The 15,117-nt window shown below is 44.8% G+C and overlaps 1 protein-coding gene across 2 annotated transcripts; it reads right to left on the reverse strand.

Moving 5' to 3' along the window:
* Positions 1–1,289: 1,289 nt before the first annotated feature.
* LOC127932071 (uncharacterized protein DKFZp434B061-like) lies at positions 1,290–3,021 on the reverse strand. Of its 2 annotated transcripts, XM_052526387.1 has the most exons (3): positions 2,546–3,005; positions 2,032–2,477; positions 1,290–1,958 (listed from the first exon to the last, which is right to left on the reverse strand). In XM_052526387.1, the coding sequence occupies exons 1-3, from the start codon at positions 2,732–2,734 to the stop codon at positions 1,619–1,621; spliced, it is 975 nt and encodes a 324-aa protein (XP_052382347.1). In that variant the 5' UTR covers positions 2,735–3,005; the 3' UTR covers positions 1,290–1,618. The 2 variants fall into 2 exon arrangements, 1 of the variants encoding a protein (XP_052382347.1); XR_008143895.1 differs by having other exon boundaries at positions 1,290–2,494; positions 2,546–3,021.
* Between the last annotated feature and the right edge of the window lie 12,096 nt (positions 3,022–15,117).

Below are 15,117 nucleotides of genomic sequence, written 5' to 3' on the forward strand. Positions count from 1 at the left end.
AGTTTCTGGATTGGTTGAACAGTGCAGAAGAGAACCTCCCCCACAGTTTCTGGATTGGTTGAACAGTGCAGAAGAGAACCTCCCCCACAGTTTCTGGATTGGTTGAACAGTGCAGAAGAGAACCTCCCCCACAGTTTCTGGATTGGTTGAACAGTGCAGAAGAGAACCTCCCCACAGTTTTTTTCCCTTCTTGTCAAGACTAGCATGTAGAGGGATCTAGTTTCAGGCGTTTCTTTTACGCCTGCTACGTTAGGTTAGTGACAGGAGGACAGGAATCAGCTGGTCCAATCAGAACAGCTGTGGCTGGCCGGGTACAACAACATTCCCAGAATTGTGGACAATGCTGTGAGGGCATGACTGACTGGACACTGAACTTTGGTGTGGCAAAGCAGGCAGTGCATTCGGAAAGTATTCAGACCACTTCCCCTTGTCCACATTTTGTTACATTACAGCCTTTTTCTAAAATGTATTTAAAAATGTTTGTTTTCCTGTAATTCTGGTCACATTTTCATGCCACAGCACAGATACTTCTGTTACTCTCCGCTTGATCCCTTCACAGGGTTGTCCTTACATATCGTGGGTCACTGTGCACTATTGTCAGACAGGTCCATTCTAAAAGTTATGGGATTCAAAGCAGATCTCTGAAAGAAAAAAACTACTTTTATACAACTTTACTGTTTCTCCAGCAGCTAACAGCTATCTTCAATCATTTTTTTTTCTCCGTCTAGCAGCTATCTACAACTAATTTCCTTATTTTCTAAATGCCATTTTCTGCTTTTTCTAATTCTGAGGAGGGGAAGAAAGAAGCCCTTCAGTTGATGATTGATCAACCGTGTTCAACCTGCCAGAGATATGGTCAATGTTTGATGATTGATCAACCGAGTTCAACCTGCCAGAGATATGGTCAATGTTTTCTATATTCCCTCCTCTTTTTCTTCTCAGATAACCAGACACCTGTAGTACTATAGTTACTTCAGAGGAAAATATGCCTTTTAAACACTGAGTTTAACAGATTTAAAAAAACTCTCATACTTTCTTTTCAGTCTTTTCCTATTCAACTGAGTCCAAGTATCTTGACAACTCAGCCTGGTATTTTGGCAGCAGTCCCTTAAGTGTTGATGTCAGCTGAGAGAGAGAGAGAGAGAGAGAGAGCAGGATGGGAGAGAGAGAGAGATATTGAAAGAGTACGGTAGGGGAGGAGTGGGCTATTCAAGGCACTTGTCCTATGTCTCTCTCTGTCACACAGCAGAGGGGGATGCACACACACCTCACTCACACACACACACACACACACACACACACACGCGTGCGTGCACACACACACACACACACACACACACACACACACACACACACACACACACACACACACACACACACACACACACACACACACACACACACACACACACACACACACACACACACACAGTAGCTCGGACAGAGCCACATTTTCTCAGGTTGCTCCACAGACTGACAGCAGAAAACGGAGGAGGAGAGCGAGAGAGAGAAGGAGAGAAGGAGAGAAGGGAAATGTACCGATCCAGGAGATTCAAACAGCAGAAACCCATCCTGTCTTTGCTGTTCATCAATTTAAACACAATAATTATACTCTTCATTAATCTGTAACTGAACTGGGACCTGCTCTGCTCTGCTGAGAGACCTGCTCTGCTCTGTTGAGAGACCTGCTCTGCTCTGCTGAGGGACCTGCTCTGCTGAGGGACCTGCTCTGCTCTGCTGAGGGACCAGCTCTGCTGAGGGACCTGCTCTGCTCTGCTGAGGGACCTGCTCTGTTGAGGGACCTGCTCTGCTCTGCTGAGGGACCAGCTCTGCTGAGGGACCTGCTCTGCTCTGCTAAGAGACCTGCTCTGCTCTGCTGAGACACCTGCTCTGCTGAGGGACTAGCTCTGCTGAGAGACCTGCTCTGCTCTGCTGAGACACCTGCTCTGCTGAGGGACCTGCTCTGCTCTGCTGAGAGACATGCTCTGCTGAGAGACCTGCTCTGCTCTGAGACCTGCTCTGTTGAGAGACCTGCTCTGCTCTGCTGAGAGACCTGCTCTGCTGAGAGACCTGCTCTGCTCTGCTGAGAGACCTGCTCTGCTTAGAGACCTGCTCTGCTCTGCTGAGAGACCTGCTCTGCTCTGCTGAGGGACCTGCTCTGCTGAGGGACCTGCTCTACTGAGGGACCTGCTCTGCTCTGTTGATGGACTTGCTCTGCTGAGGGACCTGCTCTGCAGTGCTGAGGGTCCTGCTCTGCTCTGCTGAGGAACCTGCTCTGCTCTACTGAAGGACTTGCTCTGCTCTACTGAGGGACTTGCTCTGCTGAGGAACCTGTTCTGCTGTGCTAACGGTCCTGCTCTGCTGAGGGACCTGCTCTGCTGAGGAACCTGTTCTGCTGAGGGACCTGCTCTGCTGAGAGACTTGCACTGCTCTGTTGAGGGACCTGCTCTGTTGAGGGACCTGCTCTGTTGAGGGACCTGCTCTGTTGAGGGACCTGCTCTGCTGAGGGTCCTGCTCTGCTGAGGGTCCTGCTCTGCTGAGGGACCTGCTCTGTTGAGGGACCTGCTCTGTTGAGGGACCTGCTCTGTTGAGGGACCTGCTCATTCTCCAGGACTATGGCACCACATGTGGTACATGGAGTCTCTCTTTCACAGCCCTGGTGTCTTCCTCTCTTTTTGCTCCTTCTCTCCCTATATTCCCTGACGGTGGCAGGGTTCAACCTGGATACTAGCATGACTCTGATCAAGGAGGGGGAGAAAGGGAGCTTTTTTGGATTTTCTGTAGCACTTCACCAGCAACTCACCCCAGAACCACACAGTTGGTAAGTCGACTGCAGCCGCATACAGTAGCATGACTAGCAACGTTTGTGTGTGTGTTTTGACGTACATATTGGTATATTTTGTACATTTTCTAAATCCTTTATACACATACAATATGCATGAATCTATTTCCACTTCACGTCTTTGAAGCACTAATACAGGACCGTACTGATTGAGTAAAAAGCACTGCACTGGAATCAGTAGTTTCATTATGGGTATGTGTGTAACACTTTTCAGAGAGGAGACTGTAGTGATGAATCCAGATAGATCTGGAGAGGAGAGAGAGAGAGAGAGAGAGAGAGAGAGAGAGAGAGAGAGCCAGAGAGAGAGAGAGAGAGGAGAGAGATTTTCAGGTGGGCTGTAGTGATGAAAGCAGATAGATCTCAGGCAGGCAGAGAGAGAGAGAGAGAGAGAGAGAGAGAGAGAGGGAGAGAGAGATAGAGAGAGAGAGAGAGAGAGAGAGAGCGAGAGAGAGAGAGAGAGCCAGAGAGAGAGCGCGACTGTAGTGATGAATCAGCAGATAGATCTGGAGAAGAGGAGAGAGAGACTGACTGATTTCAAAAAAGCTTTTGACTCAATTTGGCATGAGTGTCTGCTATATAAAGTGATGAAATGCAGTGTTGGGGGAAAAACATGCGATATTATGAAATCCATGTACACATACACCAAGCGTGCGGTTAAAAACATACTTATTTATTTCCAAATCAAATGTATTTATAAAACCCTTCGTACATCAGCTGATATCTCAAAGTGCTGTACAGAAACCCAGCCTAAAACCCCAAACAGCAAGCAATGCAGGTGTAGAAGCACAGTGGCTAGGAAAAACTCCTTAGAAAGGCCAAAACCTAGGAAGAAACCTAGAGAAGAACCAGGCTATGTGGGGTGGCCAGTCCTCTTCTGGCTGCGCCGGGTGGAGATTATAACAGAACATGTCCAAGATGTTCAAATGTTCATAAATGACCAGCATGGTCAAATAATAATAATCACAGGCAGAACAGTTGAAACTTGAGCAGCAGCACGGCCAGGTGGACTGGGGACAGCAAGGAGTCATCATGCCAGGTAGTCCTGAGGCATGGTCCTAGGGCTCAGGTCCTCTGAGAGAGAGAAAGAAAGAGAGAAAGAGAGAATTAGAGAGAGCATACTTAAATTCACACAGGACACCGGATAGGACAGGAGAAGTACTCCAGATATAACCAACTGACCCTAGCCCCCCCAAACTACTGCAGCATAAATACTGGAGGCTGAGACAGGAGGGGTCAGGAGACACTGTGGCCCCATCCGATGACACCCCTCGGACAGGGCCAAACAGGAAGGATATAACCCCACCCACTTTGCCAAAGCACAGCCCCCACACCACTAGAGGGATATCTTCAACCACCAACTTCCACATGGCCGTGGGTTGAGACAGGGGTGAAGCTTGAGCCCCACCCTTTCAAAATATACTGTATATTAATGAATTAGCGAAGGCATTAGAACAACCTGCAGCTCCTGGCCTCACCCTACTAGAATCTGAAGTCAAATGTCTGTTTTCTGATGATCTGGTGCTTCTGTCCCCAACCAAGGAGGGCCTACAGCACCACCTAGGTCTTCTGCACAGATTCTGTCAGACTTGGGCCCCGACAGTAAATCTCAGTAAGTCAAAAAATAATTGTTGTTGTTTCAAAAAAGGTCCAGTTGTCAGGACCACAAATAGAAATTCCTTCTAGACACCATTGCCCTAAGAACATACAAAAATATATACCTACCTCGGCAACACAGGTAGGGAAAGGGGATAACTGGTCAGTTGCATGACTGAATAGAATTTAACCCAACCCATCTAAATCGGCAGAGGGCCACGTCATCAGGGCTTGGGGAGCCGCCTTGGAGATTCGAACCAGTGAACTTTCTGTCACAGTCCGAATGCTCTTAACCTCTAGGTTACCTGCCATCCCACAGGTAACATCCACAAAGCTGTGAACGATCTGAGAGACAAGGCAAGGCAAGAAGGGCATTCTATGCCATCAAAAGGAAAATAAAATTCAACATCCCAATTAGGATCTGGCTAAAAATACTTGAATCAGTTATAGAACCCATTGCCCTTTATGGTTGTGAGGTCTGCTCACCAACCAAGAATTCACAAAATGTGACAAACACCAAATTGAGACTCTCCATGGAGAATTCTTTCTTTTGAGAGAGGTCACCATAGGCAGACCTGCCTCTCAAGAGTAGACAGTCTATATGCACACTGCCCACAAAATGAGGTGGAACTGAGCTGCACTTCCTAACCTCCTGCCAAATGTACGGCCATATTAGAGACACATACAGTGACTTGCGAAAGTATTCATCCCCCTTGGCATTTTTCCTATTTTATTGCCTTAACAACCTGGAATTAAAATGTATTTTTGGGGGGATTTGTGTTATTTGATTTACACAACACGCCTACCATTTTGAAGATGCAAAATACTTCATTGTAAAACAAACAATAAATAAGACAAAAAAACGGAAAACTTGAGTGTGCATAACTATTCACCCTCCCAAAGTCAATGCTTTGTAGACCCAACTTTTGAAGCAATTACAGCTGCAAGTCTCTTGGGGTATGTTTCTATAAGCTTGGCACATCGAGCCACTTGGATTTTTGCCCATTCTTCAAGGCAAAACTGCTCTAGTTCCTTCAAGTTGGATAGGTTCCTGCTGGTGTACAGCAATCTTTAAGTCATACCACAGATTCTCAATTGGATTGAGGTCTGGGCTTTGACTAGGCAATTCCAAGACATTTAAATATTTCCCCTTAAACCTTGTGTGTTGCTTTAGCAGTATGCTTAGGGTCATTGTCCTGCTGGAAGGTGAACCTCCGTCCCCGTCTCAAATCTCTGGAAGACTAACATGTTTCCCTCAATAATTTCCCTGTATTTAGCTCCATCTATCATTCCTTCAATTCTGACCAGTTTCCCAGTCCTTGTCAATGAAAAACATCCCCACAGCATGATGCTGCCACCACCATGCTTCACTGTGGGGATGGTGACGAGAGGTGTTGGGTTTGTGCCAGACATTGCGTTTTCTTTATGGACAAAAAACTCAATTTTTAGTTTCTATTTTTTTTATTTAAGAAATTGCTTTTTTTCTGGCCACTCTTCTGTAAATCCCAGCTCTGTGGAGTGTATAGCTTAAAGTGGTCCTATGGACAGATACTCCAATCTCCACTGTGGAGCTTTTCAGCTCCTTCAGGGTTATCTTTGGTCTCTTTGTTGCCTCTCTGATTAATGCCCTCCTTGCCTGGTCTGTGAGTTTTGGTGGGCGGCCCTCTCTTGGCAGGTTTGTTGTGGTGCCATATTATTTCCATGTTTTAATAATGGATTTAATGGTGTTCTGTGGGATGTTCAAAGTTTCCGATATTTTTTTATAACCCAACCCTGATCTGTACTTCTCCACAACTTTGTCCCTGACCTGTTTGGAGAGCTCCTTGGTCTTCATAGTGCTGCTTGCTTGGTGGTGCCACTTGCTTAATGGTGTTGCAGACTCTGGGGCCTTTCAGAACAGGTGTATATATATATATATATATATATATATACTGAGATCATGTGACAGATCATGTGACACTTACATTGCACACAGGTGGACTTTATATAACTAATTATGTTACTTCTGAAGATAATTGCTTGCACCAGAACTTATTTAGCAAAGGGGTGAATACATATGCACGCACCATCTTTCCATTTATTTTTATTTTATTGAAACAAGTTAGTGTTTTCAATTCACTTCACCAATTTGGACTATTTTGTGTATATCCATTACATGAAATCCAAATAAAAAACCTTTCAAGTTACGGGTTGTAAATGTAACTAAATAGGAAAACGCTTCTCTGAACACACAGACCCACAAAGAATTAGAAACATCCAATTGTGATAAACTCCCATGTCTATTAGGTGAAATAACACAGTATAGCATCACAGCAGAAAGATTTGTGACCTGTTGCCACAAGAAAAGGGCAACCAGTGAGGAACAAAAACCATTGTTAATACAACCCATATTTATGTTTATTTATTTTCCCTTTTGTACATTAACTATTTGCACATTGTTACAACATCATACATAGCCATAATATAGCATTTGAAATGTCTCTATTCATTTGGATCTTGTGTGAGTGTAATGTTTACTGTTAATTTCTGATTGTTTATTTCAATTTTGTTTATTATATATTTCACTTGCTTTGGCAATGTTAACATATTTTGCTCATGCCAATAAAGACGTTTGAATTGAATTAACTGACTGTACAGCTGAACCTGCAGGTACATCTGGAGGAGAGGAGAGAGAGAGAGAGAGAGAGAGGAAGGGAAGAAAGAGAGAGACAGAGAGAGAGATAGAGATAGAGACAGAGAGAAAGAGAGAGAGAGATAGAGAGAGAGAAAGAGAGAGAGAGATAGAGACAGAGAGAAAGAGAGAGAGATAGAGACAGAGAGAAAGAGAGACAAAGAGAGGAAGGGGAGAAAGAGATAATGAGAGAGAGAGAGATGGAGAGACAGAGAGGGAGAGAGAGAGAGATAGGATAGAAAGAGAGAGATTAACAGGTTTTACTCTGATTTTATTGACACAGTTCAGGAGTGGACAGACATGCTGCAGTACTTTATGGGTGGTGCGTTTGTGTATGCGTGCGTGTTTATATTAGAGTGTGTGTGTTTATGCCAGAGTGTGTTTGTGTTTGTGTGTAACAGATGCTGCTGGTTGTTATTGATGTACCTGGAACATAGGACAGGATCACATCCTCCAAGCCAGGCACGAATAAATGATGATGTCAGCGCTGCCTTTTAAAATGTTTATAGGGATTTTCTCTGCAAAGAGGATTTTGTCTTATATGGCTCTTCAGCAGCAGCACTGATATTGAAAGAAGCAATTTTCTAGATTGAGAAATGCTTAATTACTTGGAATTAGTGTTGAGTATTGTAGAAAAGGCGTTCATTTTTCTTAGCCTGTTTAGTTAACTGACCATTTAATTGCAGGCACATCAGAACCGTAGAGATGTATATAGATCGCAAAGTAGCGGTCAAATCAAATCAAAAGTTGATTTGTCACGTGCGCCGAATACAACAGAGAAATGCTAACTTACAGGCTCTAACCAACAGTGAAATGCTAACTTACAGGCTCTAACCAACAGTGAAATGCTAACTTACAGGCTCTAACCAACAGTGAAATGCTAACTTACAGGCTCTAACCAACAGTGAAATGCTAACTTACAGGCTCTAACCAACAGTGAAATGCTAACTTACAGGCTCTAACCAACAGAGAAATGCTAACTTACAGGCTCTAACCAACAGAGAAATGCTAACTTACAGGCTCTAACCAACAGAGAAATGCTAACTTACAGGCTCTAACCAACAGTGAAATGCTAACTTACAGGCTCTAACCAACAGAGAAATGCTAACTTACAGGCTCTAACCAACAGTGAAATGCTAACTTACAGGCTCTAACCAACAGTGAAATGCTAACTTACAGGCTCTAACCAACAGTGAAATGCTAACTTACAGGCTCTAACCAACAGTGAAATGCTAACTTACAGGCTCTAACCAACAGTGAAATGCTAACTTACAGGCTCTAACCAACAGAGCCATTTTTTTAAAGGTATTAGGTGAACAATCGGTAAAGAGGTAGGTAAATAAAAACAACAGTAAAAAGACAGTGAAAAATAACAGTAGCGAGGCTACACACAGTCTTTAATGGTGCTACCCATGTTACATAGCCTTTTGGGCACTAGAGACCTCTATAACTATCTATGCTCTGAGCACACCTGCAAGCAATTTCATTTTGTTAAATACCTGAGTTCCTGTGTCTATTAGTTGCTGTGCCAAACGATCCAGGCTGTATTACCAACTCTCCAGCATTTATCAGTATATTTCAATAATCTGTGTGTTCAATACCCAAACCACACAAACCAATGGAAATTAAGAAGGACTATGTTTGATTGGAGGAAATAAATGGGAGCGCAGACTCTCTCCCTATCCTTGTCCTCCAACCGGGTCACCTGCTCCGGTAGCCCCTCCTACCTATCCCAGTGCATTTCAAAATAGGCCACCTGCCGTAACAAGTGTAGTTACTCATGTTGTATCTCCAGTAGGCTATTCTGCTGTTAGGCAAGAGCACTTTTTTGAGTGGCCATTTTACCCAGTGGTTTCTCTTCTCATCAGTAGAGTTGGTTCTAAGCCAGCAGTGTTAAACACATTTGCTCTGGAGGCTGCATTCGGTCTTCAATGTAGTCCTGAGAGCCGCACTGAAAGTGTGTTATATTTTATTGTGGTTAAAATGTGCTAAAAATAGTCCCTTATCAATAGTTTGGAGAAGTTTTGATGCTGTCCCTGACTGTCTAGCATTTCATTTCAGTGATTATTAGCGAGTTGAACACAGTCAAGAAACTGTGTGAATGCATTTCTACACGGTTTAGATTTGGTTTAAACAGTAGGATGTATAAACCACATGTAAGATCTGAATCTGCATCAAAAGTCCCAATACAACATCACACCTCACTACTCTATTTTTCCAGTTTTCAGAATTCTAGAAAATGCTGAAGTCATGTCGGGAAAATGTAATGTGGAGGACCCGCCTAGTCCCTATAAATGTCAAACTCCAACAGATATAACTTCAAATGTATAACTTCGAATTAAACCAAATTGTTTGTGCTCATGATTACTGATTTTCAGTCAAATGTTCAGCCAACTATCAAGCAAATACTTAATGAATTTATTGTTATAAATGAACTTGCACAGTTGTTATCCAACTAGCCTGCTAACGTTAGACCTACTAGCCTGCTAACGTTAGACCTACTAGCCTGCTAACGTTAGCCCTACTAGCCTGCTAACGTTAGCCCTACTAGCCTGCTAACGTTAGCCCTACTAGCCTGCTAACGTTAGCCCTACTAGCCTGCTAACGTTAGCCCTACTAGCCTGCTAACGTTAGCCCTACTAGCCTGCTAACGTTAGCCCTACTAGCCTGCTAACGTTAGCCATACTAGCCTGCTAACGTTAGCCATACTAGCCTGCTAACGTTAGCCCTACTAGCCTGCTAAGGGAGAGTCAGCTAATCCAATTGGATATAGTGTGGTAAATCCACATAGAATTTACCCGGTTCAAGAATTTACCCGGTTCATCTCCATCACTGCTGATGTATCTGTGGGTCGGTAGGGAACAGAGGTTGCATCTTTCACATTCATGTTCGGCACAGCATCTAGTTTCAGTCGGAGTCTCACTCTGAATCCTTTCTTTCATTGGTTATACTAAGCCATCGAAGTCCTCCGTGGTGAAACTGCATACAGTAGATGGGCTTGCGGTTCCCTCCCTCCAATCCACTCGCTTCAACCGCACAAACTGGTCCCACTTCAAAGCAAGCTCATCCTTGTGGGTATCACTGCACTAGCTACGGACGATGGAAAACTACTACAACACTCTCTCGCTCGCTCGACTACCACAACCAAACATGCAGGAAAAGAGGAGAGGCAGTTTTTCACTTTAATTTCTATGGTTTCTTCTTCGTCGGTGTACATAGTATCTCACCAATGCCAACACTTGGTTTTGAATGTAATTACATGCTAGTAGCTAACATTAGCCAGCTGGAGATACTTAGGTAGCACCAGTTCTCCATATGACGTTGACAATAGTGCATTGTGGGTAGTTCCAAAGATATCCAAAAATAAGTTCATAAATATTTCAAAACCCCTGCACCAAATTATTTTTTATAGGTAACCACACCATGACTACAACTTAAGTTACTAAAGTCTTTGACCACACTACGTTGTTCATTTTATGATTAAAAAATCACCTTTAACCTTTAACCTTTAAGTCATTGGAATGTATATTGAGCATCCCTTCCCTTCAACTTTTATCCTTCACTTCATGGAGGACTGATATGCTCTGCGGCTTCCTGAAATATTATGAGCTAGCACTTCCGGTGCCAGTAGCTGAGATAATGAAGCACTTCCGGTGCCAGTAGCTGAGATAATGAAGCACTTCCGGTGCCAGTAGCTGAGATAATGAAGCACTTCCGGTGCCAGTAGCTGAGATAATGAAGCACTTCCGGTGCCAGTAGCTGAGATAATGAAGCGCGTCCGGTGCCAGTAGCTGAGATAATGAAGCACTTCCGGTGCCAGTAGCTGAGATAATGAAGCACTTCCGGTGCCAGTAGCTGAGATAATGAAGCGCGTCCGGTGCCAGTAGCTGAGATAATGAAGCACTTCCGGTGCCAGCAGATAAGATAATGAAGCACTTCCGGTGCCAGTAGCTGAGATAATGAAGCACTGACCGGTGCCAGTAGCTGAGATAATGAAGCATTGACCGGTGCCAGTAGCTGAGATAATGAAGCACTGACCGGTGCCAGTAGCTGAGATAATGAAGCACTGACCGGTGCCAGTAGCTGAGATAATGAAGCACTGACCGGTGCCAGCAGCTGAGATAATGAAGCATTGACCGGTGCCAGCAGCTGAGATAATGAAGCACTGACCGGTGCCAGCAGCTGAGATAATGAAGCATTGACCGGTGCCAGTAGCTGAGATAATGAAGCATTGACCGGTGCCAGTAGCTGAGATAATGAAGCATTGACCGGTGCCAGTAGCTGAGATAATGAAGCATTGACCGGTGCCAGCAGCTGAGATAATGAAGCACTGACCGCTGCCAGCAGCTGAGATAATGAAGCACTGACCGGTGCCAGCAGCTGAGATAATGAAGCACTGACCGGTGCCAGCAGCTGAGATAATGAAGCACTGACCGGTGCCAGTAGCTGAAATAATGAAGCACTGACCGGTGCCAGCAGCTGAGATAATGAAGCACTGACCGGTGCCAGCAGCTGAGATAATGAAGCACTGACCGGTGCCAGCAGCTGAGATAATGAAGCACTGACCGGTGCCAGCAGCTGAGATAATGAAGCACTGACCGGTGCCAGTAGCTGAAATAATGAAGCACTGACCGGTGCCAGTAGCTGAAATAATGAAGCACTGACCGGTGCCAGTAGCTGAAATAATGAAGCACTGACCGGTGCCAGCAGCTAAGATAATGAAGCACTTGAATCATACTTTTATGTAAACCTTATTTGAAAATAGGTGCACATGTTAAGATCCTTTACAGGACTTTGATTATAACCAGAACAGCCATTAGACTTGAAAGAAGTGTCCGTTAGCCTTAGCCTCAAGCTTGACGCTTAATATATTAGATACCGTTGACTCATTTCATCCTTGTGGTAACAAGGTTTAGGTTTCTGTGGCCAGTGGGTAATATTGTCTTCTCACTGAGGCTCCAGTTCATCCTGTCCTGATCCACCTGACTCTTCTGACACTCACCAGGTTAGTTGCTCACATTACACTCACCAGGTTAGTTGCTCACATTACACTCACCAGGTAAGTTGCTCACATTACACTCACCAGGTTAGTTGCTCACATTATACTCACATTATAGTTGCTGTGTCACCGTTCATTGCCAACACTGTCAAATGATTTCATACAACTCATGAAGCTTCTATTACAGATCCAGTGACTCATAATCCCCCCTGACTCCCCGTAGTCTATAGGACATTATCAATCAGTAGGAAGCATAGCAGAAAAGGTATATTTTAGCCTGGCCCCTGTCCTCCCCCTCCCCTCCATCTCATGTAACACAGAGCTATATTGACTGACAAGAGGAAAGCTGATCCTAGCTTTTTTTTTGCATGGAAAGGAAGGAAGTGAAGTAAATGATAGGTATGCCTCAGTCTCACTCGGGGCCAAGAGCCTGGGGGATTGAGGTGGACCTCCAAGATTTATATAGGAGCAGCTTTCTACTGATTGGTAATGTCTCATATAGACTACAGAGAGGCTTCAGCTAAGATAAACTGAAGGAGCACCCTGTAATGCTAGTCAAGTGGAGGTGATGGTGTGTGTGTGTGTGTGTGTGTGTGTGTGTGTGTGTGTGTGTGTGTGTGTGTGTGTGTGTGTGTGTGTGTGTGTGTGTGTGTGTGTGTGTGTGTGTGTGTGTGTGTGTGTGTGTGTGTGTGTGTGTGTGTGCGTGCATGTGTTTGTGTGTGCGTGCATGTGTTTGTGTGTGCGTGTGTGTGTGTGCGTGTGTTTGTGTGTTTGCGTGTGTGTGTGTGTGTGTGTGTGTGCGGATGGTCTCGGCTTGGGGGATGGGGCTGCTGCTGGTGCTATGTGTGTGTTGTCTATTTATACTGGTATGAGAAGGGGATCCTGCAATAGCAGCTCTTTGCTTGATGAAGAGATACCCCTCCACTGTCTAATTTGCCTGAGTGGTATGTCGGCCATTTAGCTTCTTTGTATAGGTACAAATATCATCAACCATTGTCAGAGGCTTTACAATACATATTGATTGCATTTACAATAGGGCCGTGGCAGCGTGTAGGAGCTTGGCCTTTAGCTTGCTCTTCACAGTGACATCATCCAGTGTTCTACATGGGTCACATGGTCTGATATGAGAGCTCTGCTGCCTTGCGTGATTGGGGTGAGGAGAATCGCTGCCCTGGTCCTCTGTGACACAGGTCACAAAACATTCTTCTCCTTGTATGATCTGTATCAGTCCCTGGAAGATGTCTACAGTCCCTCCTACCCTGGTAATATCTCCTTCTAATATGCAACTAGAAGTCAATGTAGGATCATTTAGCCTGGGACATCAACAGGAAGCCCCAAATCTCTCAGTTCCTTGGCAGCTTCTGTATGTGTCCCTAGTCATTTTTTAAGTGTCCTCCCTGGTGGTAATCTGTCCCTGGTCGTTTTTAAAGTGTCCTCCCTGGTGGTAATCTGTCCCTGGTCGTTTTTTAAGTGTCCTCCCTGGTGGTAATCTGTCCCTGGTCGTTTTTAAAGTGTCCTCCCTGGTGGTAATCTGTCCCTGTTGGTTTTTAAATTGTCCTCCCTAGTGGTTGACTGTCCCTGTTGGTTTTTAAATGGTCCTCCCTAGTGGTTGACTGTCCCTGTTGGTTTTTAAATGGTCCTCCCTAGTGGTTGACTGTCCCTGGTCGTTTTTAAATGGTCCTCCCTAGTGGTTGACTGTCCCTGTTGGTTTTTAAATTGTCCTCCCTAGTGGTTGACTGTCCCTGTTGGTTTTTAAATGGTCCTCCTTACTGGTTGACTGTCCCTGTTGGTTTTTAAATGGTCCTCCCTAGTGGTTGACTGTCCCTGTTGGTTTTGAAATGGTCATCCCTAGTGGTTGACTGTCCCTGTTGGTTTTTAAATGGTCCTCCCTAGTGGTTGACTGTCCCTGTTGGTTTTTAAATTGTCCTCCCTAGTGGTTGACTGTCCCTGGTCGTTTTTAAATTGTCCTCCCTAGTGGTTGACTGTCCCTGGTCGTTTTTAAATTGTCCTCCCTAGTGGTTGACTGTCCCTGGTCGTTTTTAAATGGTCCTCCCTAGTGGTTGACTGTCCCTGGTCGTTTTTAAATTGTCCTCCCTAGTGGTTGACTGTCCCTGTTGGTTTTTAAATTGTCCTCCCTAGTGGTTGACTGTCCCTGGTCGTTTTTAAATTGTCCTCCCTAGTGGTTGACTGTCCCTGGTCGTTTTTAAATGGTCCTCCCTAGTGGTTGACTGTCCCTGTTGGTTTTTAAATTGTCCTCCCTAGTGGTTGACTGTCCCTGGTCGTTTTTAAATTGTCCTCCCTAGTGGTTGACTGTCCCTGGTCGTTTTTAAATGGTCCTCCCTAGTGGTTGACTGTCCCTGTTGGTTTTTAAATTGTCCTCCCTAGTGGTTGACTGTCCCTGGTCGTTTTTAAATGGTCCTCCCTAGTGGTTGACTGTCCCTGTTGGTTTTTAAATGGTCCTCCCTAGTGGTTGACTGTCCCTGTTGGTTTTTAAATGGTCCTCCCTAGTGGTTGACTGTCCCTGGTCGTTTTTAAATGGTCCTCCCTCATGGTTGACTGTCCCTGTTGGTTTTTAAATGGTCCTCCCTAGTGGTTGACTGTCCCTGGTCGTTTTTAAATGGTCCTCCCTAGTGGTTGACTGTCCCTGTTGGATTTTAAATGGTCCTCCCTAGTGGTTGACTGTCCCTGTTGGTTTTTAAATGGTCCTCCCTAGTGGTTGGAAGGTTGACTGTTGAAGTCAGTGGACCTAAAACGTCCCACCACAGGAGCAGAGCGGGTCAGATTGCACTGAGCTTCACGTTGAGCGCCCAATTCCATTCGTAGTGGGAATGCTGCCTATTTTAGACAGGATACCAGTGCTTCTGGAGCCGTGGGGCAGGCTGGGAAATAAAACTGTATATCCCCGTGCCTCCAGTTGGATTAATTTTGTGATGAATAGTGTTCAAAAGCAGTGCTTTGAAGCTGAACTAATCCTACATGGGAATGACGACGGGATTCACTTTATGCATTGTC

Source organism: Oncorhynchus keta, chromosome 10, assembly GCF_023373465.1.
Source record: "Oncorhynchus keta strain PuntledgeMale-10-30-2019 chromosome 10, Oket_V2, whole genome shotgun sequence".
NCBI lineage: Eukaryota > Metazoa > Chordata > Actinopteri > Salmoniformes > Salmonidae > Oncorhynchus > Oncorhynchus keta.